The 27,535-nt window shown below is 41.0% G+C and overlaps 2 protein-coding genes and 2 non-coding genes across 7 annotated transcripts in view; all 4 read right to left on the bottom strand.

The window, feature by feature from the left end:
- pcsk5b (proprotein convertase subtilisin/kexin type 5b) overlaps positions 1 to 3,168 on the bottom strand; it is a 56,389-nt gene extending 53,221 nt beyond the window's left edge. The window contains 2 exon segments of the mRNA XM_034691516.1: positions 2,480 to 2,759; positions 2,837 to 3,168. Coding sequence (XP_034547407.1) covers positions 2,480 to 2,659 — 180 coding nt within the window. The 5' untranslated portion in view covers positions 2,660 to 2,759; positions 2,837 to 3,168.
- Positions 3,169 to 7,752: 4,584 nt separating this feature from the next.
- Positions 7,753 to 25,590, bottom strand: LOC117818456 (ubiquitin-associated protein 2-like). 4 transcript variants are annotated; one of them, XM_034691324.1, is made up of 29 exons: positions 25,467 to 25,590; positions 22,866 to 23,003; positions 22,482 to 22,559; positions 22,246 to 22,356; positions 21,513 to 21,672; positions 20,190 to 20,267; positions 18,993 to 19,068; positions 18,694 to 18,782; positions 18,335 to 18,387; positions 17,858 to 17,904; positions 17,533 to 17,755; positions 17,142 to 17,397; positions 16,878 to 17,015; positions 16,092 to 16,225; positions 15,606 to 15,853; positions 15,243 to 15,486; positions 14,841 to 14,880; positions 14,488 to 14,608; positions 14,216 to 14,270; positions 13,838 to 14,057; positions 13,471 to 13,562; positions 12,272 to 12,322; positions 11,590 to 11,668; positions 11,234 to 11,434; positions 10,736 to 10,906; positions 9,795 to 9,899; positions 9,260 to 9,333; positions 8,917 to 9,108; positions 7,753 to 8,612 (listed from the first exon to the last, which is right to left on the bottom strand). In XM_034691324.1, the coding sequence occupies exons 2-29, from the start codon at positions 22,959 to 22,961 to the stop codon at positions 8,517 to 8,519; spliced, it is 3,528 nt and encodes a 1,175-aa protein (XP_034547215.1). In that variant the 5' UTR covers positions 22,962 to 23,003; positions 25,467 to 25,590; the 3' UTR covers positions 7,753 to 8,516. The 4 variants fall into 4 exon arrangements, with proteins under 4 accessions (XP_034547215.1, XP_034547216.1, XP_034547217.1 ...); XM_034691325.1 differs by having other exon boundaries at positions 13,838 to 13,961; XM_034691326.1 differs by lacking the exon at positions 9,795 to 9,899.
- LOC117819657 lies at positions 14,351 to 14,428 on the bottom strand. Its single transcript, XR_004632595.1, has one exon. It is a non-coding gene; the product is annotated as a small nucleolar RNA SNORD121A (small nucleolar RNA).
- Positions 18,872 to 18,954, bottom strand: LOC117819659. Its single transcript, XR_004632597.1, has one exon. It is a non-coding gene; the product is annotated as a small nucleolar RNA SNORD121A (small nucleolar RNA).
- Positions 25,591 to 27,535: the final 1,945 nt, after the last annotated feature.

Genomic DNA, 27,535 nt, shown 5'->3' with positions numbered 1-27,535 from the left:
TCTTAAACCCAGCCGGACAAGAAAGGGAATTAAAATCACCGGTATGTAAGATAAATGACTGATTTTTATTCACAGATGCTGAAGGATTCGCTTGGATAAAAATGACCAGAGTGAGTAAGGTATTTGTGATGTTACTCCTGATACCTTATTCCAGCATAGTAATCTTTCCAACAACAACACCTTCATGGCCTCACCTCTTTGAGGCCGGTGCAACCTGCTTCATTAATCTCATATCTCATTTTTAACACAACGACCTCCAGTCCATTCCTCTGTACAGATCATCACCCTGCTCTAAGTCCTTTCTAAACTGCATCAAACACAACAGGAACAGAAATCCATGTCTACGGTGTGTCAGCTGATTTTTTTTACTCAATTTAGGCTGGTGTCTTAGACCAGGAAGAGGGCTTCATGGTTAAAAGGATTACCCAGAATTCCACATGAAGCTACTCCATAACTTCACGCCAACTCTTTTCATCCCTCCATTTATCTATCATCCCTTCTTTTGCCCTCTTTTCATCATCTTGCAGTGTGTAGTTATCTTTGTCTGTTTTCCCCTTTTGACCGATGGTTAAGAGACTACACAGTCCTTCCATCACATTTCCTTTACCCATCCTCTTCTTCTCTTTGCTTTCATGGCTCTTCGTGTTTACCAGTTTCATCCACAAATCATATCCTTAGAAGTAGTCGAAGCTCACATACATTTGTTGAAAATCGCTTGCCGAACATCTCTTTCCATCTACACATGCAAAGGTGTATATGTAAAAGTGTTCATTAAAGTCCCTCAGTTAATAAGTTTAATTGCATCCTCAATAAACTTCACTGCTGCACTGTGATATGAGTGTGTGTGTGTGTGTGTGTGTGTGTGTGTGTGTGTGTGTGTGTGTGTGTGTGTGTGGGTGGGTGGGGGGGCGATGATGGGGATGTTAAAGTTCACATTAGGAAACCAGAGTGTGCTGTTATCACTCCCATGGGAGCGGCTTTCAGCTGACCCCTAAACCAGGAAGTGAAGTAAAACTCTTGTCTATGAGGTGTCAAAGTCCAATGAGCACTCCATATTGAGATGGAAATTAGGGCAAATGGTGGGGGTTGGGGACGACACTTCACTCCACAGGGGAATTCCTATTGGGGGCTGGTATGGAAAGGGGGGGGGTGTACTCTACACATTAGTTCCTGTCAAAGAGAGGGGATAAACGAGGCCATTAAGGCCTACTCTCTGGGGAGTATAGTGGGTGGGCGGGCTGGATAAGGCGAAGAGGGGAGAGGGGGGTTCAATAGCTGTTGACTAGGCTACCCCACAACAACCTGTCAGAATGCCCCCCTCTGTTCCATGCCGTCTTCACGTTGAGGGCTGGCAAGTGCAGGCTTGAACTGCCCACGTATTTCGGTCACGATACCCTGAAGTGTGTGTGGGGTCTGTGTTTGTGTGGCGGATTTCTTTTGTCCACTGAGAACACAGGATTTCTCTTTAAACTTTGTCAAAACACATTTTCAAGTGGTCAATTAAAGCCCTGCAGACTTCTTAAAAATAACAGAATGTGAACGAATATATTCCCCTTCTCTGGACGAAGATTTTTTACACCTGTGGTTGGAATTATATAGACTTGCTTAACCTTGGCCCCTACATATTAAGAACAAAACTGGGGTAGTGTACTGCAGAGATGTGTATATGGTTGATGATATGCCAGCTAAAATAATTACTGACACATGATTCCAAAAAGAAAAACAGCTTCATTGAACCAATCAGTTGAACTACTTTCAAAATGTAAGAAAGCATCTACCCATAATGTATCTTGGATATGAGTTTAAAAGTGATATTGTCAAGCAGTTGAGGAAGCTGGCCTTTACACTAATAGAGAGAATACTTTTGAAGATGCAAATGTGTATCTCTTTCTCAAAAGAAATCCAAGTTTTGGATTAAATTTTTGCAACGAGGAACCGTTCTGTCAGGCTTCAGGTTCAGTTTGTCCTTTAAAGACACAAACACGTGACTACAAAAAGAACAACTTGATAACCTGTTCATTTGTGGGCCTTTGATGGCTGTTCCAACATCATAAACCAAACAGCACTAGTTGTCTCACTCGTGTGTCAAAATGAGCAAGCACATGAGACTGCTGAGGCTGTGAGGCAGACAGGGAGCTTCCTGAGGCTCCAGACTGCAACCTGAACATGAACCGCTAAAAAACAGCGAGGAGGCACCTGTTGTACCATCCTGCTCCCAGTCTTCCTCCCTGTAGCTTCCATCTACTTGCTTGGTTGAGAGCCTCATAAAAAAGTGTCGAGTTAGAGAATCACAGACAAAGTTCATGGCTTTGGTTTGGACTTCAGACCGTTGACGGCTAAGTCCACATCGTTTGTCAGTTGTTTAAGGATTAAAAAAACACCCTGATATGCTTCTCTTTTAAGACTTGACACAACAAGTAAACACTGAAAAGAAACACAAAAAGAGACACATTATTGGATGGAGAAAAAGGTGACCTACCTGTCCCATGTTCCTATAGCCATATTTTTCCGCTATCCGATCAGCCACCTCGGCTCCACCGGCTATCCTGACTGCCCAGTGGTTGGTGTAAATCCGAGCATTGCACGGCGGGGAGGCAAAGCCGAGACTGAGCGCCAGGATGCACAGCAAGCTTCTTCTCCAAGCGCCGTTACGGACCATCTTCCCCCACTTTTAACCCGACTCTTCTCCTCCTCCTCAGCCGACCAGGCAAACAACCAAACTTCTCTTCTCGCCGAGAAAGACTCTCATAGAAACACAACTATCCGGGCAAAAACACCGAGAGAGGGTGAGAAAGAGAGGGGGAAGGAACGGAGCCCCGAAGAGGAAAATGTGTACCTTATCCTCAAACCTCCGCTTTCCACATGGGAGAGTTTGAAGTTTGTGTTTCGTGTGCCCTCTCTCTGTTCCTCTCTCCCCTTTTTCCACCGCGGAGGAGGAGGAGGAAGTGTACGTGTCTGCGCGCCGTGCGTCTTTGCGCGCGAGTTCGTGTACGTCCTTGTGCGCGCGGATCTCCTGAAAGCTGATTTCTCTTCTCCACGAACAACTCGGATGTTGGTCGTTCAGCACATTGGGCTTTCATGTGGCGAAATGGCTATAGCGCCTCCCCACAAATAACTAGCTGACACTCTGGAGAGTAGAAACAACTAAAGCCGCGGGGTTTCCCTGCCCAGCTCCGCTGGGTCTTAAAGACACTCTTCTCGGATCCCCAGACATAGGACAAGGGGGGTCGAGCTGGTGGCAAGAGAGCCACTGATATACCAGCTACACGAGCTTCCTTCAGGGTTACTTCTGGGTTAGGTGAAGAGCAATACACTTGAAAGGGAACTGGTTGGAAGTTTCCCTTGAGGATTAGTCTGTCTTTTGATTGTCGTCACGCTTAGCAAAACTTCTGAAGGAGACTAAAATATAACACGGTTTGCATTGTCTGTTGTCGGCACGTTTGTGTCTACTTCCATGGCTAGACTGCATAAAAAACTGACCTCAAGAGTTGCATTTCTACTTGGTAACCACAGTCTTGGTCCCATGTTAAACCTACTCTGTCTCTGTTTTGTCCCTGTTTAACCCAGTCTAACCTTTCATCCTATTTAACAATGAGAACAATATAGTCTTGGTAAGACTGTTAACCCCATAGTTGTACAGAACAAATATTGCCAAATTGTTCTTTAAAAGCAGTAAAAAATTGGTTTGTCAAACATGTTGAGATCAGTCAAGGTCTTCACATATTGAAGAAATCAATATGGTCTCAACGAGACCCCAAAGCTGTAGTTCAGCCAATTCAAGCTATTAGAGATGACCTGTTATAGTCATATAACTGACAAAATTGGATAGATGGTGCAAACCCAAAGGCAGTGTGCTGTACAGGAATGGGGTGTTTTTTCCCTCTAAGAGTCATTCAGTTAACAAGTGGATGCATTAGGTTTTGGATACTACTCCCCTTCTTACCTTTAAATCTGTTGTTGAATGCAAGCCTTGTCAGTTTTCTGGGCAATATTGAATCACAGACATACCATTGTAAAGTTGGGTAAACTATGACCTCCACCTTAGACAGAGAAAAATGTTACATATTCAAAAACACTATCATTTCATTTTATGAGTCACTGTCATGATTCATGGTTAATGGTGTGGATTTATTAAAAATGGTAAATCGGATAAACTGGTAGTCCCCCCTGCTAAATCCCTGGCTATGAGCTCCTTTATGTGTTAAACACTCTCATATTAAACCCAGTGTCACAGATAGCGTGACTTTATGTCCAGGTTAAGCCTCCACAATACCATGCAGGCCCACTGCCCTTGGCTCTCCTGCTTATTTCCCTTAATCAGTGAAGCTCTGGATGTCATGCCCCCCATTGCAGCACAGGTCACAGCTGACTAAACGCTGTCATTATGGAATGTGCCCGGTATTATCTGTAGTTGAGCCTTTCATTCAAGGCCTTTGTTGATTGATGGGTTTTTGTTTTGCAGCAGTTTCCCGGGGATGTCTCTGTGCACAGTGAAAACTGTTCTGCATGGGACACAAGTAAAAATCAGCATAATTGCACTAATTGCAGCCAATTTCTCACTGAAAGGACCCCGCTGTCACATCTCACAACAAGCGGGGGGACAAGAACATCTCATGGTCCCCCAGATGGAGATGAAAGGGAGCTAAGGGGGGAAAAACACCCAGTGATGGTTCCTCATTCACCCTGATGGAAGGGCTTGTAATTTAAAGAAAAAAAGGGTGAGGAGACTAAACATGCCAAAAATAGATCAGGGTATCCAAATCAAGCACCCAGGTCACGAGGCCACCATGAGCACCAGGGCCCCCGGTTTCCATTCAGATCCTAAAAGCTGCGGTATCCTGCATGACGGCCTCACGAGTTTTCTCCAGGGAGTGAACCGAGTGAACCCCAACAAAACGTCTTTGACAACATCTGAGAGCCGAGCAGCCAAGAGTGTCAACAAACACTCAGAGGGGCATTCCTCTGTGCATTCCTGCGCCTTTTCAATGAAATAACAGGGTGCATCATATTTTTTTGGGCCAAACTCAATGAAAAGGAAAAAATAAGTCTACATAACCCCCATGAAACGCAATGATGGAAGATACCAACAAGCAGCCATCACACTTTGTTCAACATGGACACAGCTGATTTGTTCATTCAGCATCAAGACCAATATTTACCTTATACCACCAAAAGAGGGGTGTAATCCAATACTTTTTAAAGCGTTTTGCTATCACCCATCAACCACTGCTTCTCCTGATCTCCCCTTTTCATTTTTCCAGAATTTTAGTCTCATTTGTTAAGAATTTGGATTCATGTGTTTCCCCTTCATGCACCTTCCAGCTCCTTCACATATGTCTCACAGATTCATTGCTCTTCAGACTCCTCCTTATATGTATCTCTCATTGGGTGGGCCTCCTGGGAGCCAGTATTGACCTTTCAACTTCACTTTGACTTTTGACCTTGTTGCTGTAGGCTCCTGCACTTAGGCCACAAAAGCACCTGCCACTCATTGACTTTTCATCCTATCTGCTCTGCAACTCGACCTCCCATCACAGCTCTAGCCTTCTTCTTTTCTTTCTCTCCCTTTTGTCAGTCACATACCAGGGTTATACAGGCCATTCTCAGGGCAAACACAGGTTTTGCATTCAGAGCTGAGAGACCGAAAAAGATGGAGACAGAGAGAATGCTGTATAATGAATCAATCTGTATTTTAAGCTCTGTATTTTGTTGAATAAATTAACCCAGTTGGGTCAATCTCTGCTGTCAGTGTGTGTTTATAGGTACAGATCCAGGTAACAGAGTTAGCAACAGCATATGTTTTTTTATAGGTTTTTACATTACAATAACTTTCTATTCTAGACAAAGATAAAGAAAAAGCAACATTTCAAGGTTTCCGGTCTTGACTGTCTCTAATTTCATGTGATGCATAAAGGATGGAGACCCTTTTTTCACCAGAGGGATAAAAAGTGATTCGGCAGTAAAAATTAAGTATTTTGGTACTTGATACAAAATAGACAAGGGGCGCTTTGGTGCCATGCATCTAGAAGGTAAGCAGATTGTAATCTCTGTGGTTCTCAGACAGCACCTAACTGACTCCATCAATGAAGACACTACTCATATACACTCAAACAATGTGAGACTATTTTGTGAGGTATGGTCATCTCAGCTTTAGGCATTCTATCACAGAGGTGGATGAATACTTGTTCTATTTTTAATTTACATCACTTTGGATGGATTTGCTCAATCTTTAGTTTTGAAATAGTTAACACCCTGCATTTCTTTTTTTTCTGTCAGTGCTTAGTAGAATAAATAACAAGAAACACCTCTTAACTGAAACTGAAGGATTTAGTTTCTATCTTCCTCAACTTTGTTTCCACCTAATCTTGCCTCTCGTGTCAAAGTACTAGCAAGTGTTTCGACCTAGTGTATAAAGACTTAGCTATGTAACACCATCTGGTGTTGATTGGTTGTATTACATAAAGTTGGCTGCTTATATTCCTCTCTATTTTCACATTGATTAACATAAAAACTTTGAAAGAGGAATTAATCTGTAGTGCTCTCAAATAATCAATTAGCCCAAACTATGTGTTACTGTGTCCATCCAAATTAGTTTATAAGTAGAGAAACCATTACTTTTGAAAGCAAGGTATCTGAATTGTCTGTGAGATAAATAACTGAAAACATACAATTCTTTGCTGACATTAGTAATGCATGTAATGTTGGAAGTTTTTCATAAAATAAATAAAATAGCCATATATTTAACAATGCATTTTGAAGAATTGAGTTTTCCCAGGCTGAAGTTGCTCAAGAAGCAGGAATAAAAATATTCTTGGGTAAATAGGCCCGAACAAAAAGTATCTCACAAAGACCGTCTAGGTGACTCATATGCAAACAGAGAAAAATCTCCATTCCAGAAAAAATATAAATGGATTCTATGGATTCACTTCTACTTGTCTATTTTGTACTTAACCAGACGTTTCTGAGTTACACTGAGCAAAATGAGATATTTTTAACACAGGACCAAGCTTATCTGCCTTGTTGTACTGTATCTTTATTTCTTTCACGAGTAAGTAGTCTACTCATAATGGACTCAGAACACAGACCGAACTGTGTCTCTTTCAAGCTGGGCCACCATATGGCCAGCTGGCTTAAACGACCATTACAGAGAACTCAATTATGACGAGAAATTGAAACCGAAATCTTTGTCAGAGAAGAGCTGGTTTTTGTTTTTTTCTGGTCAATACATCTACCAAAATTAATACTTTGAGAACAATGTTTCAAGCACTAAAGAATTAAATACAAACTGAAGGTTTTACAGCCATCTTGGAAACAGCTAATTTATGATCATAGAAGGATTACCTCCTTCTATGATCATAAATTAGCTTTGCCACCAGCAACAAAAACAAGTCGTGGGTTTTAGTTTCACTAGTTTTTGATTAGTCTGAAATGCAAAAGGTTTAGTTCCTGTCAAATTATTTTAATTATCTTGATTTTTTGGTCATTGTTGGTAGGCTTCATTAAGTATAATGGAGAAATGGTATTAGATTTTCGGATTTGCGTTCCATTAGTTACCTCAGATAATTCTTCCCTCACTGCCACATATCATTTACAGCATTGTAAAAACAATTCTTCGCATTTCCCTAATGCTGTAAATGATTCCTAATTGGCTTAAATGGATAAGTTTTCTTTTTACAGAGTAAATGAACACAACAGGTCTAAGAAAAAATAGGCAACTATGCACACACAAATAAAAAAATATTCCAACAAGCATTATATTTCCAACTGCTCAGAACTTTTATTTCGAGGGAAATCATGGTTAAAATTAAATTAAAATATAAAATTCAGATGGGCAGGTCTTTCTTTCAAGGGAAAGTGTTGACACAAGGAGCGCAGACAGCCCTCCAGAGGGGGGAGAGAGAGAGAGGCAGGAGGGGAAGGATAGGATTCTACAAAATGAAGTTTTTTGGGGGGGGGGGGGTGTGAGCCTGGTCATTCAGGAGGTTATGTATAAAAAAAGGAAAAAAAGACAAGAGATGCAGTTAGTTATAAACCCCACCCCCATCTGAAATGTCCTCATAGGCAATCAGTGCTTTAGCTCTCTCCGTTTCCTTTTTGTGGTTTCTTACAGGAAGTTTTAGATCATTTTTCTTCTTCACTCACTCGCTCACCATCATAGTCATCATTTTCATCCCATTCTGTCTTAATGTAACATCTTTTCCTGCAGTTTTGAAAAAAGTAAACAAAAAGTCCTTCAAAAATAAAATGCAGCAACCACATTTCATGTTCTACTATTACATATACAGTATATATATATAAATACATACATAAATATCTTACATGTACAACCAATTTTGAAAAGGGGGGAAGAGAGAACCCAAAAGACTTATGAGGACTTGTGGAGGTGGGGGGAGCAGGGCCAGAGAGCCCAAGGTTGCTCATTGTGAGGGTAGTGTGTCTGTTTTTTTTTTCTGTTTAAGCTTTACACACGCGCACACACAAACAGCCTTTTAGGGAAGGGTGGTGGAAAGCATTCCTCAGTTGGCCCAGTAGGGGGAGCTGCCATAGCTGGACTTGCTGCCTTGGGTCTTCTGCTGCATGCTGCTGGACTGACTGCGCTGACCTGGACCACCCTGCAGGGGGAAAAGTGCATTTTATCAAACAAGTTCAACACCAAGTAACTTCATAACCAGGTTATCTATTCCCCTTTTAATCTGCTGCACGTTCAGACCTTTCTAAGGACCCAGTAACCATGGAGTGGAGCAAATACAAATGGTTAAAACAACCTTTTGCAACCTGACTCTTTAAGCACAAAGGCTGGTCATTTAATATGCTTGATTTATTAAGCAAACAAAAGAAAAAGAGAAAGAAAACAGAAGTCAAACTTTTTTGAAACCCTGGACAGGTAAAATGTGATATATGCATTGATCAGCTTACCTGGCCATCCTGTGTGAGGTGATGGTGCAGCAGCTGGGAGTGGGGCTGTTGATGGGGTGGCAGAATGTGCAGGAATGGAGCAGGAGCATAGCCAGGAGCACCCCCAGGGTTCAGGGGCCCTGTTCCACCCAGTGCTGAAGGCAGACTGAAGGGAGGCGGTGTCCCTGTGTGGAAGCCCTGCTTATCAAATGACTGAGGATAAGAAACAAGATACAAGAAGTTAAAACAACAAATACAAATTTGATAAAGAAAATATATGTGCAACTGCCTCTCAATTATCAACAAACATATGTGGTTACTGTTCTTTTAAGTACAGACATAGAGCCGGAGAGAGGTCACAAACCTGAGTTTTGCTGTAGATGGATCCTCCCATGTCAGGTACTCCTCCACCGGTACCTGACCCTGAAAGTCCTGGTGCTGAGAGGAAAAAGATAAGGGGAAGGAACGAGAGAGACAGAGGTAGGAATTTCAGAGGGGAGGAAGGAGAGCATAAAAGGAGAAAGAAAACGATAGAGAATAGAGGAAAATCAAAGGGGTTAAGAGGGGGAAAAGAGAACAACTCCGTCACTTCACTGTTGGCTGAATTTCAAACACTGAATGTTCATTTCCACTGTTAGTAGAAGGGGGCCAGCCAGTAGGAAGAAGCATAGTAAGTGAGGAGGTGCAGAAGCAGGTTTCGCACTTCCTTTCACCCCTTGCATGAATCCATTTATGTGCACATCACAGTGTGATCACACACATGCATATACACACCTTCCTCCAATACACTCTCGTCTGTTTCATCATCTGTAATTGTGAGTACATCTGTTTTTCCCACAGGAAAAAAATCCAGCTGACTTTGTGCGTGTTGTGTGTGCGCACATGTGTTGTGTGTGTACCTTTCCCTGGGCCGCTGCCCGCTGACTTGGCCTGTGACTGAGCAGAGCCTCCGTACCCTCCCTTACTGTACTCCCCACCGTGGGCTTGAGATAGGTCATCAAAGGCTGAAGAAAAAGAAGGAGTAAAGAAGAGAGGAGGCAGAGTGAGCAGGGGAGAGGGTGGGGGTAGGTAGAGAAAAGGAGATGGATGGCCAGATGTGAAGAGAAGAAAAGGAAGAGCAAAGAGGATGGAAGAATAAGAGAGGGGGGCAGGGGAGAGAGAGGCAGTAAGGTAACCTGACTAACATGGCAGCGGTGTCTATATTGAGCCCAGTCCAACTTCAGCAGGGGGTTTGAGCTATGCATGCAGCACAAGCAAAAACACACAGGCCCAATTCCACACACACATGCAGCATTTGATGTGAACGTAAAGAGATGAAAATTGATTTTCTTGTAAGTGTCCTCTAATCTCTTCACACATAATGTAAGCCAATGTCTCTGTACACACACGGTCTTGCTGATTATACCAGCAGCCCTAAAATACAGCTGAACAAAACACTGTACAAATACAGTTGCTGTATATGACACTTAAACATTCATGAGAGTACTCTAGGTGTGTAAGGCGTGATGAACCTGGGTTGTTCCAGCATTAAAAATTCCCGGAGGGAAATAAACTGGGTAAGCCACTGATTCCAGAAAAACAAGTTTGACAATTAAAGTTCCAGTAACATTCATAACTTCCTTGTAAGGAAAGATGTAGTGACAGTCAATTTTTTTAAATATATTTTAATTGAGTTTAACTGCAAATTCAAAAACTTAAATAAAATTGCTTCTTACAATCCTCCTATTTAATGTTTCTATTGTTGATGAACTGAATAAAACTATGCTGTGTTAATTCTCTACAAACACCATGAGTCACATCAGTGACAGGCAGAGCCCTCCTGGTTTTGTCTTCGTCGTACCTGCGCCATATGCATGCTGTCCGTAACTGGGCTGATGCTGTTGGTGGTATTGATTGGAGGGGTTGGCCAGGCCCATTGTAGGCTGCTTTGCCGAAGCTGGAGGTACAAAGACGGTGGGGCCATACTGGAAGGCTGAGGGAACCCCTGGCACACCAGTGTAGTACGGCAGACCTTGAGGTTGGAGGGGCAGAGGTGTTATGAATGCAGAGTACATCCCAGAAAGCTGTGTTATATATCTCTACAGTTAACACTACACAATCTAAAATAGATCTTTTACGCTGAAATAATCCAAAACATTTTTGAAATCTGAAAACAGAACTTCCTCAACAAGCTCCTGTCTTAAATGATAGGAACCAACTTAATTTAAGAATCCCTGTTTTTGACATAATTACCCAGACTCCAAAGAAAAACTAAAAGTCTAATTAACACTTATGGAGTACATGTTGAGCATAATGACTACTTTAAGGTAACATTTAAAATCATGTGGTCTTTCTTTACCAGTGTATCCATAGCCTGGGGGGAGGGGAGGGTTCAGGAAGGCCTGGTTCTGTGTCTGCTGACCCTGGCTCTGTCCCTGACCCTGCCCCTGGTTTCCTGCCTGAGGAGCCTGCTGGGCCTGGGCCTGTACCCCAGCATTAGACAGGCTGGTTGGGGGAGCAGGAGACGAAGAGTCATTCCTGCCAAACTTTGTGGCCTCACCTGGGCAGAAGGATCAAATCTTAAGTTTCATGAACTGGCCAATCGTGTCAATTTGTTAGAGTCTCTACATGAAAATTCATCACAGGTTGCAGACTCACACCGTTCATAAAACACATTAAAAAAAAATCTCCAGGTCAACACAAAATATGAATTACCAGAATAAGGATTGTTGGCCAAGCCATCTCTTCCAGGCAGGGTAGCCGTAGTACCAGGGAATGTTACACCATAATAGTCCTGTGTAGTGAGATAAAACAAAAAACATTATTAATATTTGAGTTGGGTGTATTCCAGTTTATTCAGGTTATTTTTCAAGTCTGTATATTAGAGTGCTAATTGAACAGAACATTTAAATCTACAACTGCTGTGCAAGAGAAAACAAGAAGATTATGTTAGGGATACAAGATATGAATTCTTTCAGTCTCAACAGTAATAATATATAACTGCTCCCCATGGCCAATATTTGTAACAGTTTTACCTTTTTTTCCCTTGAAAAACTTAATAACATCTAGTTTTGTACAACTGAATGTAGGGGTTATATGTAATGAGAAAAGATTGATGCTTTGTTTCATGACTCATACTTGAAACAGAAAATATCAACGGGGACCATATATGTTATGACATTGTTCACATCAAGGACAAAGCAAGCATTCTAATTATTTGAATACTCAAGCATCTTGGACTGTCAATTAGCAAAGTGTGATGAATTCATAATGGGCATCCTAGATATTATGTATGGCTACTTCACAAAGGCTAGAAGGCAAACATGCCTGATGGCAGTTTTCTCAAGCAAACAAAGTATGATGTAGCAGAGGCTCTGTCAGAATAAAACAGACTCACCATTGGAAGACGAGACTGCAGCATTTGCAAATCCTCATATCCATAAATCTGCTGTTGAAATAAAGAAAACAAGGAAAAAACTGATCATTGGGTCCGTTCTGTGAGTTACTGAAAAACCTCACTATTGCCAGTTATTTTCAACCATTGCTCATTCTCAATGTGTTCCACAGACATTATGCTTGGTCTTAATTCAACACAGAACAGTCACTCCTGACATTGACAGCCCTATAAAATAAGTGGTGAACTCATGATAGTTTAACAAATTCCCCTCATTGCAACTCAGAGGATTGACACTGGACTGACATAAAACTGAATAAATACACAGATGAAAGAGGACTTCAAACTTCTTTGGGTGCTAACTAGGGATGACCACAATTAATCCAGTATTGATTAATTGATTGTTAAGAAATTACTCAAAACACGCATTTTTGTTATCAATTTTCCATCATGTGTAACAAACATCATGTGGTCTCATATTACACTCAGCTATCAGGGAGGTGTTTTAAGTTTAAAGCATGTTTTGATGTGAATCAGCTGTTAAATGTGTTGCGCACAGCGGAGACGCTCAGCTGGGGGCTGCGGCTGCTCGTCAGGTCTCCACGTGCGCTTTTTAAAAGAGGATCAATACAAAACTTTCAACAGGACATTTCCCACCTTTGGATACGAAAGCAACAGACTGGTGGGAAATTCAGGTACGCTATGTTTGCAGACCAGCAACATCAGAGCCGTCTGAGCTTTTCTGCCACTGGACTGATAGTGACCCGGTTGCGCTCCCTGCTGACACCTGATCGAATACACCTTTATTTTGCTCAATAAGAATGAGTAGGCAGAAAACTGGACACTGCGAGTCTGAAGTACTTTTCTGTTAGTATTATGAGCCTTCACTTTATAAGATTATGTCCGCGGAGAATATTTTCATGAGCCTGTTCGTTGATATTCTGCGTGTCAAACATGTGCCCGTATTCAATCCAGTCAGTTATGTGCATTTTGTTGCTGTAGAAAATACAATTTAGGGGGAAAACAACATATTTCGCATTGTTTTTGACGTAAGAATAATAATGTTTTTTTTAAATCAATTAAATACTTTAAATGTACACCCTAGTGCTAACTCTTATAAAAGACACCAACACAGATCTTAATTAAGAGACAACAATTAAGAATGCCCCAGGGGACTAAGTGAGTGTGCAAGTGAGAGTTACCGGGTAAGCAGGGAGCAAACCACCAGGGCCCATGATGTACTGGTTTGCCAGGAGGGGCGGCACTCCTTGGGCCAAGTTTGGAGGAGCTTTACCTGGCAAAGAGAAGATATATGGCTTGATCAAAGAGCACTTAAAAAAGTGAAATATTTAGAAGGTAGGTAGATATCTTGAGATGTATTCTGAGAACACAGCTTGAAAAAGTAGGGTAAAGTAAGTTTTCAAAAAAAACACCATTTTGTGTTAAGTAAACTGAACAGATACAATCTTAAGACAATAGTGAGAAATTGAACACAAAGGTTTTATTTTTCCAAGAAACTTGGGTTAACTGGTTATTCTTACAATGACTTTCTGTGTCCTATAAGTCTACCTGATGTGGCGAGCAGGGGTGCAACACGGGTTCCTGCAGCTGACAGTGTTGAGTTTGTGCCATTAGGAGTTAGTCCTGGTGCTCCAGATTGGTGCAGACCATTGGTGGTTAAGCTGCTGACAGCCTGGGGAATTGAGGAATTGGGATTGACAACTTGGCTGGATGTTGATGACGGAAATGCATGAAGGTTGACATCTCTGCTGCTGTCCTCATTGCTCAACTGATGAAACAAGAGCAGAGATGGTGAAAACAAACCTTTTCGCAGGTCAAAGAACAGATCAAGAATACAAGATTCTACACATAGTAAGAGTTTAGCACAAAAAAAGTCAGAATATCAAGTAATCTTGATCCTGTGTGCAAGAGTGGACCAACACTTACAACGAGGGATGAGCTTGCGAGGGTCGATCCAGATGAGAGAGTACTGGTCACGTGACTAGAAAGAGAGTAAAATTGTTCTGTATACTTAAATCTGATAAAGTAACAAAAACATGTAGCCGAAGAAACATGAGTAGGTGGGTGGAGATTCAGTCAAAGATATTTCCACATAAATTGTTTGAGATATGTGCTTGTAACCATCATTATCTCCACACAAACAGAAAATGAATCCCTGGCAAAATAAAAAGTCACTGTGTGTCTGAATCATCCCTCACCTGTTGAGCGAGGACATGGCTGTGGAGTGGGAAGGTGTGACTGCAGGGGAGGGGATGTGGTGGCTGGAGCCACCATCACTTGTCATAACTGGAGACTCTGTTTTCACTGCTCTTGGCGATGCTGGTTAACAAAAAGAAAAGAAAAGAGGAGCCGTGATAATTTGAATAAATGAAGCTAAACTGAATGAGAAAGACGGGTTAATAGTGCCCTGCTCTTTAACAAACTTTACATCCTGCCTCTTTAAGGACTCTCTCCACTTCCTATCAAACGCATTTAGCAATCAATACTTGTGTTACATTTTATTAGACACTCCTGTGCAGTTATCAGAACAGTCAATGCTGAGAGAACTTACGGTCCTGTGGGCTCTGTGTCTTCATACCGCTGTAGCCATTCTGCAAAGAAGAGAGGAAAAAGAAACAAAGTTGTATTAAGCAGACATCGAGATATCTGGAAAGCAGTTAAAAGTGGTGTAAGTCTTTTGTCACTTAGGTCACTTACAGTTGTGCTCACAAGTTTACATACCCTGTTCGAATTTGTGTTTTTTTGGGCCATTTTTCAGAGAATATGAATGATAAGAGAAAAACATTTTTTTCACTCATGGTTAGTGGTTGGGTGAAGCCATTTATTGTCAAACAACTGTGTTTACTCTTTTTTTATCATAATGAAAACAGAAATTACCCAAGAAATCATAATTTCTGCTAGTGTATCTAAACTTATGAGTGCAACTGTATGTCATCAAAAAGGCCGCCCCTACCGTCAGAGCAACAGCTGCTGGGACGTCTTTGCTCTGTGAGTAGCCCAAATGTGGTGGAAGGGTCCTTGGGCCACTGTTCTCCACGCGATTAGCTGCTGCTGGAGCTGCGGAAGACGGTGGAGCAGCTGCACTTGGAAGACCCAGGGAGGGGGAGGGCGTAGCACTGGGTAAGCCCAAGGATGGTGTGGGGAAGCAGGGATCTGATGCTGCCGAGGGTAAGGTGGGTAAGCTGCTCATGTGATCACTATCAACAAGAACAGAGAAGGACGATAAGACAAGATTAACACACATCTACAACTTTGAAAATAAGTGCCTCACATGAACACACAAACCTGTTACAACACAAACAACTCTTCTGCATACCTGACTGCTCCTGGTTTGGAAAACAGGCTGCTCTGTGGCTGCTGAGTGGGAACGGAGCTAGGGATAGACATGGGGGCTGGAGCTGCAGGAACTGCGGCCTGAGCAGGGGCTTGCTCTCTGGCCGACTCTGTCTGTGCAGTATCTGCTGTTCCAGTACCAGCCTCAGACCCGAAGTCAAGAGCCCCAAACTGAACATTTAGGCCAGGTATATCTGCAGAACCTGGCATCTCCACTGCTGACGATGGAATCTGTATTAAAAAAAAAGAGAGAGAGATTAGGGCGTAAATTCAACCGAACCGATATCTGATTTTGATTTATTTTTTGTGTGTAAAATGTTTCAATACTGGACATCATGTTAAGTTTGCAGTGATATTTATTTAAAAGTAAAAAAACTATAGATGGATACAAGTCAGCAGCTCTGTTCAGACACAACTGTACCATTGCACAGTTTATTCTAATAAAAGATCAGGAAACAGATGAGTCTACCTTTGACGGTGGAGGTACTCTGCGTCTTTGGGTCTTAAGCTGCCGCTGAGGGGCTTCTGTGATTGGATCCATGCCTGGCAGCTTAACTCCAGGAGAAGCTCCATCTCTCACAGGAGGCATGGAGGATTCATGACCTAACAGATAATGAAAGTGATGGATAAATTGAAATTGTTAAAAAAAACACATCAAGCTCAAAATAACTGTTCCAAATCATAATGAAGATGGTGATACTGCCATGATCTTGAAACAAAGACTTGTTCAAAGAGCTAGTGGTAGTTATTTCATTCTCAGGGAAAGCATTGACACATCTTTAGTTCATTTATAGTGCAAATTACAGCCCGGCTCTAGTACCCTGAGTGTAAGAATGGGCTCTTACCATCCAAACAAAGGGACGTCTGAATTCACTTTGGATTGGTTTTATGCACTGTGATTCATTCATATGTCCAGTGAATCATTTTCATATTTCATACCATGTATCAAAGATAGTGTTGTTGTTATGAAAGCAACAATTTTCTGACCAATCCATGGTTTGCAGTGTATTGATGCCACCTCTCAATATTAGATGGGCCAGCCCAGAACTGAGGGGGTCAAAAGTTGACTTTATCATCAGCTCTGTAGCATTTATCTTATCCCTGTGAATGTTTGCCTTCTCTTCATGTACATTCACATTTGAGATTTGAGAATCTACAGTTTTGGTTTCATTTTTCTGTTTCTTTTATGCTGTAGTAGACTACGCAGACTTTTATGTCATTCACTGACAAATCTGAAACTATTCTGTAGTCCTACCTGGTGGTGTGGGGATTTGTGGAGCATGTGATTGAGACAGGCCCAGAGACTCTATGGAGGGATGGATGGTGGACTGATGTTGCCTCTGAGCTAGCTGGCTGAGCACCGCTGATGGCTCTGGCTGAAGCTTTATCTCCACTAAAAGAATATGGATATTAAGGAAAGTATTAATGAAATTGCTATTGAATTGTCATTTAAAAACTAATTTGTTTGAGTTTAACCTTCACTCGTTTAAACTTACTAAATAATGCAAGATAAACTTACAATGTTGGGTAGTAACTGGACCATTCTCAACCCTCTGCGGCTTGATTTCAACGGAGGGAGAGGAGGCAGGAGCAGGGTTCTGTGTAGGAGGTGGCCCTGCATCTTTGGAAACATTACTGTTGCTGGTGGAGGCTATCGTCTGACTGACTCTCTGACCAAGCCTAGGCCCATTGAGCTGCTCTGAAGTCCTCATGTCAGGGCCAGGTGTCGGCTTAGGTGCATTGAGGGACCCAAAGCCAGAACCCAAAACTGATGACTGTGAGGTTGAGAGAAGTATGACAAAAAGTGAATATACACATACCAAATATTAGAGTGTTTAGGAATATAAAGATGGGTTGAAGTGTCGTCTTGTGCTTGCAGCACATGTGAAAGTTTCAGAGGCTATACATACCAGTGCAGCATGTGCGTAGGTGGTACCAGCCGAGGCGGCGTGGGCATAGCTGTTGGCTGTGGCGTGTGCGTAGCTGTGTGTTGCAGTGCGTCCGTTGTGGTGAGAATTGGTAAACACCAGGCTTTGGCCCAGATCCTCGGCTGAGGGGCCATCAACTATTGCCCCCAAATCAGACTCCATGGAATTCACTCCACCCTTAGGTAACAGGCCAGCCACGTCCACACTGTTAGGGAAGTGAACAAAAATATTTCATCTGTGCTACAATTTTCAAATTGAGACCAGTTCTTTGTGCATTTTGAGTTAGAATTAATGCAGGAGGGCTTACTTGTGTCCAGGTGTAGTGGAGGCAGTGAATACCTTTGTCTCAGACAGCTGTGAACAGGGTGAGAGGTAAAGAACAGGAATCTATCAGATTAATATATGGGTAAGACCTCTACTCTATAACAACAACAATTTAAAGTCCCATTGATATTGTTGCACTTCATAAAATCACTTTCCTTATAGCAATAAAATCTGTAAGGTTATGAGGTGTCGGCATAGCAGTTTAAGCATGCAGCCCATGCGGTGAGGTAGTCCTCATAGCAGTAGCTGGTTCAACTTCCAAATGACCCTGCATGTTATTCCCCACTCTCTACTCTATCTTATAAGAAAACAAGTTATCAACTTAACCCCAGTAGCCAGTAAGATTAGATACCAGGCATGTTATTACAAATTTAAAGGAATATGAGTAAACAAACTTTATGTGGACAAACAAACTAAAGCCTACAAATCCATTGAGGAGTATTAAAAAGTGCTTTCTTACATCCTCGTTCCAGTCTTCTGAAGTCCAGTCTTCTACATTACCTCCCCATGTTCCTAAAAACAGACCAGCAGCCAGGTGAGTCGCCATATCCAAACAATACTAATGTTGTCAGCAACCATCAGTCACCCCAAAGCAGTTGTATGAAATCTAACATCATGGATGCTTTACAAGAATAAAAAAAATTGCAAGCCGAGTGTGTCCATCTGGTGGATTCAGCTTGGAATCTCCTAGATATGGGGCAGCTGAATGCCAGATGAGACTGATACTTGCTAAGTTGCCAAAATAGCCGTTCTAAAGCAAAAGTAGGGAAATGTATAGGCATTAAAACACAGCTTTTTATGTTTTGCTATTTCTATTACCAGTTCCCTCAGCAGGTTCATTGCCATCCCCTTCCCATTGCTCCTGTCGAGTTCCAGAGTTAGCCGTGTAGTCAGCGGGATTGAAGGTGCTGGAGGGTGAAAATAGATATGGTAAAGATAGACTGGATTGAAAGGTAAGCATGTTTACTGAAGGGAATACATTCTGGCTAATTAACACAATGAGGAGATTCAGAGGTGTAAGTTTTTCCACACGTTTCTATTGAGATATGTGCTTGTAATCAACATCATTACCTCCCCATCCAACTTCAGGCGTATATTTACAACAAACATGTTCTTACCCCATTCCCTGGGTCGAGAACCTGGTGCCAGCAGCTCCTCTTCCTCTGCCACGAACCCCTACCCCTACACCTATCCCTGAGGAGATGCACACACACAAAAATGACTGACCAGTCTCCTGCATCCCTTCGATCTTTTCAGTATTCCACTTTTCAAAGAGGAAACTCCTGCACACACTTTGCATTAACATTATTGGAAATAAACTGTTTTCACCCAGTGCAAATTTCCCTGCAAACATTATGTTATGCTGACCCGTGTCAGTCGTTCAGACTGCATTCTCATGTTTTGAGACCATTCCTGGATACACTTCTGTTGTTTTTTTCATTGATTTCATACCTGAGATATTCTTTATAATGTAGCATTTCTCTTGGACTGTAATGTATGTAATCAAATAAAAGGATGCACTTTTACAGATTAAAATAAAACATTGTAGTAGAGAAAACATTCAAGAATGGGCTTCAGTATATAATAACTATGGATCAGTTAGCCGTGATGTATATTCAAATTTTATTTTTGATTGAAAACATTGAACATTATTATAAAAAAAGTCACAAGGACACAAATTCCTTCTGAAGTTCAAGCATAACCAGTCATCGAGCATTTTCCTCTCAATCAGACCCTGATGACCCTCACTTCTGTTTGACAACAAGCCTACATATCCAGTCAGACTCTAATTCACACCTTCTTTAATGTCTTGCACTCCTGACAACCCCTCTCCCCCGCCACAAAACCAAACAGCACAACACACAAGCAGCTGCAGAGACTAAGCACATACCAGACATGTGGAGTGCTGCAATAGTCTAAATGCCAGCAGTCACAAATAGATATGCTGCCAGCTATATCCCCAAAACATGCACAATAGCAGTCAAGCCTATTCCCCTTTCAAAACTGCACTCACTACAACAGACCTTATTCTAAATTATGACTATTTAAGAAGGCACAAGTTTTACATTTTTTCCCACCACCACAATGAAGTAAGTGTAATCTCAACTGCTTTGACAATATTTGTGTTTACCAACCAACCCCCCCCCCCCCCCAAAATTACTTTTCAAATGTGTTTTTGATATTGAGATCTCCTTATAATCTCTATAATTAGGAAAATTGAACTACCTTGTGGCATTAGATAGCACTTTTTTCATCCGTCTACAATTGAAACAGTTTTAAAACTGCCAATGTCTTACAGTTTATAGGACACTCACCTCTGCCCCGACCCCTACGCCCTGGGTCTCCTCGTCTCTCTCCAGGAGCCACTTCAAAACCATTTTCCTCCACCCGGCCTTGAATAGAGTAAAACATAGTCAACATTTATGGCTTTGGTTATTTAGGAGATAAAAAAAGGAAGAAAAAAAAAACTTGCATTAAATAAAGTGAACACTACAGGTGCATCTCAACACTCAAGATCAAATGAGGATTTATTATATTGAAATGATTACATTTAAAAAGTACTTTGTTTATCTATACACTTAATACTTTGTTGTGCCTCCTTTCCCACGAATTACTGCATTAATGCAGCATGGCAAGGAGGTGGTCAGCCTGTGGACTGCTAAGTTGTTACTGAAACCCAGGATGCTTTTAAAGCAGCCCTCAGCTCGTGTGTCCTCTTGGTTTGGGTGTTTCTCATATTTCTCTTGACAATAGCCAAACGATTCTTCGTGTGATACAGGGCAAGTGAGTTGGTAGGCTAATCATGCACAGTAATATCATGGTTAGCAAATCATTTAGTAGTAGTTTTGGCACTGTAGGCAGGTGCTAAGTCCTGCAGGTAGAGGAAATTTAGCAACTCCATAAGGCTTTTCAACCAATGGAAGTATGAAGTACTCTAAATTCACTCTGGTGGATGGCTGCATTTACTTTAGTCTTGATAGAACACAGTGGACAAACACCAGCAGATGAAATGGCATACCCAAACCATCACAAACTGTGGGAACTTCACACTGGACTTGGAATACGTTGAGTTCTGTGCCTTTCCACTCTACCTCTACACTCTCTGAACTTGATTTCCCAATGAAATGCACAATTTTCTTTCATCTGTAAAGAGGACTTTGGACTACTGAGCAACAGTCCAGTTCTTTTCTCCTCAGCCCATTTGCAACAGCCTTTTCAGCAAAGACCTTTCGTGGCGCATCCTCCTTATAGAGGGTGATCTGGACAACTCAAGCCAGCAGTCTTCCCTATGATTTTGGTAGCATGTATTTGTACTGTTTGGATTGTTATTTACTCAAACTCAAAATGAAATATTCTAATACTTTTAAATGTATTTTTTCTTCATTTTGGTATTTAAGGAAGTGATACTTATCAATATCAAAATAGAAAATGTTTGTATCATTTTAGTTTACATTTAATGGGTCAAGACTACATTTCACTTTCATGAAAAGTCAAATAATATCTAGGTATTTAAGAAAGTGATACAATTGTTGAGATGCACCTTATTTTAACAGATCACATACCTACAGTAAAAAATGTATACATGATCCAGGCCACTAAATTGCAGACAGAATAAAAGTCTTTAACCTAAACCTTACCTTCACGCCCACGGCTGATGCCTCTGCCCCTTCTGTTGGACGCCCCACGTCCACGACTGCCCTCTCGCTCTAGTCCTCTCTTTTCCTTGCTGTCTTTTATCTCTGAGGGACCTCCTTCTTTCCCAAGGCTCCGCTTCTTCCCCACGGTTTCCCAGGAATTCTGATAGCCATATAATACAAAATTAGGATGTCTACAAAATACACCTTTAATGTTATTTGACACTATAATGCATATTACATTCTGTTATATAATTATATTTGCTATATTATATTATGTTATATTACATTATTATTGTTTATTACAACTTACAGTCGTATTATACACCCATGTTTATTTATTATATTGCTTAATCTGTCATTACCAACCATAATCACACCATGTCAACCTGTCACTACTGAATCATTTTTGATACTGCCTGTATTTACTGCTATTTAATCCATTTGTAACATTTGTGTTTATCTAAATTCCATTTGCAACACTGTATATATCTTAATTGTATTCTCTCTTTATCTATTTTTATCTTTACTTATTTTATTTTACTAATTGTAACTTTTTCTTGATTGCACTTATGTCTGGGTTGCTGCAACAACTAAATTCCTAAATATTGTAATATCTGCTCTTATCTATATTTTGCATGTTTTATGGCAGTTCAGTTTCTGCCAAACTGAAATAAATTGCCATACCAGAGGCGAAATCTAGCATGTGTTAATGAATGTGTATACGAAGACCTACTGTGTCAGAGGTGCTCTCCAGCAGGAAATTGATGGCTCTGTTTACATCTTCGTTGCAGTCATGGAGGGCTACCATGCATTCATCTTGAGTCTTCCCAGTAACCTCAATCAGCTGTGATTGTACAAAAGAGGAACACAAAGCTATGAGTTACAAACACAAAGTACTGTGGATCACGTGTATAATCAACCTGGGAAGATATGCTGTTTATAGAAAATCCTTTTGCACAAACAAATTACCTGTTTGACCTTTTCTTCAAAGTCTGCATCATTTTTGTCATAGATCACTTGGGCTAAACGAATCTGTTCTGCTGTGGCCTGATAGAAAAAACAACACAGTTTAGTAGGAAACCAAACAACCATAATGCATTGCACCTAGCTTGAATGCTAGAAGTGAAAGGAGCTGCCATCCCTGAGAAAACCCACAATGTAGGATGTGGTCACCTAAGAGTTGTAAATTACATACTACATTCCTTATATAGCTTACTTCCAAGCACAAAAGAATTCAATACAAAGCGACATAAGTTTTGATTGTGGTTAATTTTAAAGATAAACACTATATTTCGACTAAGCAGGACAATTACGCTTGATCACAAGTATTTTTGTAAGGTGGTGAAAACCCACCTGTATCTGTTTCTGTGGTTGTGTTGTTTGTGTGGTGGTGGGCAGCGTTTTGTCCCGAGTCCCCCGGGATTGATTGCTGACCATTGAAGTCATCATATACAGTATATACAAAAAAATGTATGTACAAAATAGAAAAATCTGTAAGGGAAAAAGAGAGGACAAAATAAAGTCAAATGACACATCTCTGAAGTGGTTATAAGAGGAAAAATATATAGTAAAATCTAACCCTGAATATAGGGTCAATTCCAGTACGATTAACTTGGACAACCCACATCACTCTGATTCTATCTTCCCTACATTGGCTTCCAGTTAAATTTAGGATTCATTTTTAGGTTGTTGTTTTGGTGTATGGAGCTCTGCATGGAAAAAAGGTGACCACGCTTTTGAAGTGGTGGCATCGACGTTGTGAAACGCCCTTCCTGTAAATATTCTTTCAGCTGTCTGTGTTGGCAGTTAAAAAAAAAAACTCTTAAGGACATTTCTTTAAACAGGCCTTCGACTCACATTGTACAGACTAATGTTTTAATTATGCTATTGTCGGTTTCTTTTACTGTTTAATGATTTAATTTTAATTTGAATATTTTCCTGTGAAACACTGATTTTATTCTATGAAAGGTGCTATACTAAATAAAATGTACTTACTTACTTAAACTCATCTGTCCAACACTCACTGTTGTCAAGTATACCATGTAAGACTATAACTCCATCTGTTGCCCCCAACCACCCAGTTTAAATTTAGCCAGCCAAGGGGGGACTGTCCGGGTGTCATCTTACAACCCTCCCTTGGTCTCGGACATTAAAAGAACAGTGAGTATGCACTAGCACATGTTGGGTATAAATTAAAAACCCCTTCTTCGTTTGATTTAACCCTCCTTTTATGTTCGTTTCTTAGAGACAGCATTAATGTTCTTGGGTCAACTTGACCCAGGGCATATTTAATGATCCAAAAGTGTCAGAGCCCTGAACAATCCCAATAAACATTTTTTAAATCTCATTATTAACCCCATTACTAACCATTTAAATCAATATTTAGTGCAATGGTGTTCTTTAATTCTCACAGATTATAGTTCAATGAGGATAACTCACTCGTTTTTCATAAATAATGTTAAAACTTGTTTTAATGTACGTCGGACAGCCCTAAATATAAATACAATAGTTTTACATACATTTTTGTTGATTGCATTTCAAATGTTTTATTATTTTCTTATTTTTTATGAAGTGATGTTAATAAATTAACCCGAGACACCTCTTCTGTCACATGCAGCCAAGATTTTTATGCTGTATTTAGCTGGTTTGGAAGGCAGATATTTCCTAAAATGGAAGGAACCTCTGAATGCCACTAGCCTTTCATCCACTGTGACATTAGGGCCTGGGTTATTGAGCAGTGGAAGCTGCTCTACCCACTTGTCCCTCACTGTTCTAAAGGCTGTCAGCTTGTTTCTCTTCGATCCCAGCTCTTGCAGTCAAACAGTAGTGTCCTTGGGCAAGGAATTTTCATTTGAATTTTCATATGTTATTTTGCTAATTATGCCAAGCAGAAGAAGATTCATTGCGAAAAAGTACTTGACATTTTCAGATTTTAGAACTTTCAAATGGGTCAATTTGACCCGCAACATAGCAGGAGGGCTAAAACAGGAAGTAAACACAATGCAGCGTGTACTTGTGGATAAAAGCACCACTCTGCCTTCTACCAGGATATAAACAGTCCAGTTGTCCACGTTAGTTTCGATATTGTCTGCTGATAATTAGCGTGAGAAGACAACAAACGAGATCCGTCGACTTTGTGCATACTGTATGTTGACACTTCTGTGTGTTGACGGATACAGTGTTCACGTTGTGTTTCATATAAGAGTCTCTTCTATTTGTTGACGGATGTTTAGACTGGATTAAGCTCAGGTTAGAGTGAACGTTAAAATAAGCTCAACGGAAACACGAGCCGCCCGGGCTAACGCTCGCGCTAGCTTTAGCCCGGCTAATGGCTGTCTTTGTTCCGCGCGACGGAGAAACTGCTCATGCCGTTAAAACAACACATTTTACACCAAATATACAGACAAACAATCAAACAATTCATCTTTACGTCAACGTTACTGTCGTTCGAGTAACCGTGATTACTACGCAGCAAAATAAAAACAAGTTTGACAAGTCTGAAAATAAATCCTTTTGTGTAAAACCAAAGCGAAAAGCTAACCTCATCGGCAGAACAAGCTACCGACAGAAACTGACACAATAATCACCGCGTCTTAACATGAACTACATGCGTCGTCAAATATTCAGACGAGTATCATGGATTCGGGTTGGGTGTGAAAGGGAGAAAAGTTGTCGAAAAACGCGTGGCCCGCTAATGTTGGGATGAGCCAGCAGCAGGCTAAATGCCCCGGCATGTGAACGGCCCGCATACAATGCAGCACGACTCTATATACAACACTGGCTAGCTAGCGAGTTTGTTAGTTAGCTGATCACCGAACAACACGGAGGGGTTATTTGATACGACCGATCTTACTTCACCGAACTACTTCAAAACTATATCAGACGACTTTCGACTGATTTTAAGGGCATACAAACGATAACACAAGCAGAATAAACCTTTATTCTTTCCTTTACCTGCTAACACGCTTCGCTCAGCCAGCAGCAGATGCTGTCACGTGACCCACTGCGCCGTTGTTGAACGTTGTGAAGCCGAACCTGCCAATCAGGACTCACCGTGCTGGTCACATGGTTCAACGACGCAATCTTACGTGCGCGCTGCATGCGGGACCGCGCTTCGTTGTATCCACAGTCCATGGTTGTATCGGGTTTGCACCTGTGGTTTGCACCTATGGTTTGCACTGATGAAAACAGTTTTTCTTTTGAATATTTATGAGGTCAAGTTCTTGTATGAGTTTGAAGTAAATAAGAAATATGAGTAGCATGGATGTATGTCAGTCTAACATACCGACACACACACAAACACACACACACACACGCACACACACACACACACACACACACGTGCGCGCGCTGGAGGAAAACAACAACACTTTAAGACCCACTAAACAGTCACGCAAAGCCTAAGTAGGACTGACAAAAAGAGCTCCATACTGTAGAATAAATTAAAATGTTGGTTTTTTTCCTATTTTTTTTCCACCCTGCAACAAAATTTATTTGGCATCAGTCAGGAGAGCCAAGTGACTGATACTGAAGCACCCCATCTTTCTCCTAAAATACAAAATCAAGATATCAAAGACACAAACACAAGAAAGAAGACAGAGAGAAAGCAGACTGGGGAAAAGCTAGTTATGAAAGGAACAGGGGTATGATGTGCACATTTTTCCAATGGTTTAAGCTAAAAACTTAAACCGTATATGCTTTTGAATCACCATAATGTACTGGAAAGTAGATATAAAGGATAACGTAATTGCTGACCAGCAATGCGGTGGTGTTGTAGTTCGGACAGCTGGTTTAAACTGAGACCGTTATAAGCAGAGATGATGGAGAGGGAAATATTGAGAAATATCACACTTTCTCTCATGGTATTCCTTAACAAAATTTTGTTGGTGTTACAGAAAGTTATAGTCCATTGATGCTGTTAATTTCTCACAAGCACATACTTCAGTGGTGATGGGGCATATTTTGATATATTTTCATTGGGCCTGAAACCATTGTGATGCCCCAGGCTCCTGCCGGACTCCCTTGCTTTGAGATTGTATTTCTCACCTCCACACCAACATGTTGCTTACTTATTATTTATTTTTAGGTTTATTTTGGAAATTCAAAAGCATGCTCTTATCTTCGTGCAGAAGCATATGCTCTTGCAGGAGGGACATATGTACAATGTCAGTATGATCCAAGCCAGATTGCTAGCTGACAACTTTCTAATTGCTGTATTAGGTCTAACTATTCTTTGACTGTGCAAATACGCTCAACTGTCTTTTAAAACAAACAACCTGCCTTTTCATCTTTGATATCCTGATTTTGCTTGGGGAGGGACATGGTGATCCAACATCAGTCACTTTGATCCTTTGACTGCAGTTTGATAAACCCTGTTGCTGGCCTAATTAAACCCTCTAGAGGTGAGAGGGGCCTCTGTGAGCAACACCACATTTTTCCAGGGAAAGAATTCAGGACCATGTTCTTTCATTCAGAAAAAAATGCTTTATTCTCTAAAATGACAACTTACTGGGACTTACTGTTTTAACATGGTGAATGACAATCAATCTGAATCTGTAACATACATTTTCATTTCCAGGGCCTTTCCTCCTTGGACAGCCAGACCCCCTCCCCATCACCATCACGCATAATTTGAATCTTCTACCAAAACATTGTTTACTGCAACTAAACAGTTTAGAACACATTTTTGATGTGCGTTCTCTTGTGTAACATCAAGAGTTCCAGTATTTGTCAAGCCTATACAAAACCCAAAACTAACCATAACCGAAAGGGCCTGCTCTTTGCTTTGTGCAGACAATCTGATGGTGGTGCAGGTAAACTAACCAAACTCAAGAACAAGGTAATGTTTCAAAGTATTGTTGTGCAATGACCAACATGCAAGCAAGACCAACACAAACCATTAAATCATAAATAATCATTCAATAACCATAAATAATCATTCAATACAAGCAGAAACTTCAATAATTGGACCAAGTACAGTCCAGTTAGATAAGGTTGAACTAAAAGATCTTGTGTAAAAGAAA

This window comes from Notolabrus celidotus, chromosome 9 (genome assembly GCF_009762535.1).
Source record: "Notolabrus celidotus isolate fNotCel1 chromosome 9, fNotCel1.pri, whole genome shotgun sequence".
NCBI lineage: Eukaryota > Metazoa > Chordata > Actinopteri > Labriformes > Labridae > Notolabrus > Notolabrus celidotus.
The sequence above is the reverse complement of the archived record's forward strand: the minus strand, read 5'-3'. Positions and strand labels throughout refer to the sequence as shown.